Source organism: Gymnoscopelus microlampas (genome assembly GCF_963454915.1).
Source record: "Gymnoscopelus microlampas genome assembly, chromosome: 8".
Taxonomy (NCBI): domain Eukaryota; kingdom Metazoa; phylum Chordata; class Actinopteri; order Myctophiformes; family Myctophidae; genus Gymnoscopelus; species Gymnoscopelus microlampas.
In genome coordinates this window covers 17,301,427-17,303,926 of record NC_139945.1, presented here as the reverse complement: position 1 = coordinate 17,303,926, position 2,500 = coordinate 17,301,427, and the positions used below count along the sequence as shown (strand labels likewise).

At 43.9% G+C, this 2,500-nt stretch overlaps 1 protein-coding gene across 1 annotated transcript in view; it reads left to right on the top strand.

Annotated features, from left to right (window-relative positions):
- myo7aa (myosin VIIAa) overlaps positions 1-2,500 on the top strand; it is a 67,905-nt gene that overhangs the window by 55,745 nt on the left and 9,660 nt on the right. Inside the window, exons 37-39 of the mRNA XM_084063760.1 lie at positions 866-987; positions 1,351-1,508; positions 1,952-2,105. Coding sequence (XP_083919886.1) covers positions 866-987; positions 1,351-1,508; positions 1,952-2,105 — 434 coding nt within the window. The remainder of the gene's footprint in view (positions 1-865; positions 988-1,350; positions 1,509-1,951; positions 2,106-2,500) is intronic.

The window sequence follows — 2,500 nt, the reverse complement described above, 5'->3', positions numbered from 1 at the left end:
TGAGCCATCCCACCCTAGCATAATGAGCAGGGGTTATATTAGGTGATTCCTAGGTGTGAGGTTTAGTAGTATCCTAGTCTGGGAGGGTTAGCGTCGGAGCTTGGACAGCAGGGGCGCGGCCACTGCGTTGTGATTCAAATCAACAGCCAATGAAGAAAAGGGGGCGGGATCCACATGCAGTGGGTGTTGCATCTAAATAGGATCGACGGGAAGCAATTTCCCCTTGAGAAATTTCGGCCGCCATTGTTGTGTACTGCTGTTTGCCTCTCGTCGGACTTTTTAGACGAGTTGCACAGCTCTCAGACCGGTAAGAGGCGTGTCCGCTCAGATTCAGAGCGTAAGGTACATCCCGCCCACAAATACCAGGGCTCTGGCCCAGAAGTTCCTCGCCAGAGCTGGCGAAAACTTCTGGGAACTCAGATTAGTAGTATCCTGACCAGTTTGTTTTGAGAGGTCTGAAGTTTTGCTTTAAACTTACTTTATTTTATTTACCCATTTCAGTCCTATTCAAAATGGATCAAAAATAAGATCTCTAAGAATAAAACACATCATTTCAAGATGTGCTGTGAGCTTGTAGATCTGCTATTTGTGTTGTTGTTTTTTGGGAAACTTTTAAATTTGGTAAAATTATGGAATTATATTTAGGTGAAAACTTTCACCTATAATGACATGCCCAAATGAGTTATGCCAGGTTGAAAGTGGATGAAAATGAGTGGTTAAAAAAGTCAAATAATGGAAGATACCGTATATCGGCTAAACCAATGTATTGGTCTGGTCAATATGTGGGTCTGGATAGTGTTAATAAAGAGATGGCCGTTGGACACAGGATCATATACTGTAGCTCTTCCCATGTTTCCTCTGGCAGGCCTTGGTGACCATGACACCAGACCAGAGGCAGGAGGTGCGTATGAACACACTGGTGATGCCAGAGAGTGAGGACAGGGTGAAACCATACACCCTGGAGGAGTTCTCCTACGACTACTTCAGGTACACATCAACAACACACGAACGCGCACATACACGCACACACACACACACACACACACACACACACACACACACACACACACACACACACACACACACACACACACACACACACACACACACACACACACACACACACACACACACACACACTCGCACACATAAACAGTACACATTTTGCTGCTTGTACTTGTGTAAGTTAGTGACCAAAACCTCCCAAACCTTCTTGATTCTATTCTTGATTTGTTGAGAGTGTACAAATGGAACCAAATGGACCATTCGGCACCATTTTGGTTCCATTTGAGTTAAATTGACAGGATTTTACAGTGTACTCTCGCTGTCTCTCTCTGCCCCTCCATCCAGACCCCCTCCGAAACACACGCTGAGTCGGGTGATGATCACCAAGAACCGTGGGAAGGACAAGATGTGGACGTACACCAGAGAGCCCATCAAACTGGCCCTGCTCAAGAAGGTGGTGAACCATGAGGAGCTGTCCCAGGACGCCTGCCTGTCCTTCATTGATATCCTTCACTTACATCCTGCAATGACATCTCACTTAAGCTTAGTTTTTATTTTTGGTTAAAACAAGTGTTAAATAGCTTTATATTCCATTAGTAATAAATGCTAAAGACTATGTGTTTGTTCAGTAACAGGGCTCTCGCCATCTCTCCAGGCTCTACAGGAAAAGAAAAATTGTTTGGCATACCAATTTCACCACAAAATATCACCTTCAAAACTCTAGTATATTCAGACACTTGAAGTGATGAAGCGACTACCCCTCCACACACCCACAAACGTGCAATAATGTACATGAATTAATTCTGTCACACACACACACACACACACACACACAAACATGCTCCGCATCAATTGTCTCAAATGAGAAACATTCTATGTACAGACAAAACAAATTGTACAGAAAATAATTGTCATGAACAGTTTTCTCCCTTAACGTGTGTCCCACCTATGATGAAGTACATGGGGGACTACCCGTCCAAGCGGACCCGCACGGTCAACGAGCTCACCGACCAGATCTTTGAAGGAGCTCTGAAGGCAGAACCCCTCAAAGACGAGATCTACAGCCAGATCCTCAAGCAGCTCACTGACAACCACTTCAAGTATGTACGACGTCTAAAGGCCCAGTTATACTCAACCTTAGGTACCTTATGTACTGTTATAGATGGAGCCGTCTGTCTGTTTTCTATGTTCATTTCGTCCGTCTTTCTGCAAGTTTTCTGAAAGCTTATGGATACGCACAAAACGGAGCACTACCACTAGACATTGTGGGGGCTACACTGACTGACCCCCATGATCGCTTGAACTACATCTATTTAAAGTTTAGAATAAGTATCCCTTATAAATAGTATTATACAGTATCATTGAGAAGCTGTTAGTTATTGAGTTAGTATTAACTGAGGAAACCTTTCGAGGAGAGGTTGTACAAGTTTGTGAGAACTTTTGAAAGTACGTATACAGCAGGGTTTCTCAAACTTTCTTTACTGTGTCCCCCTAC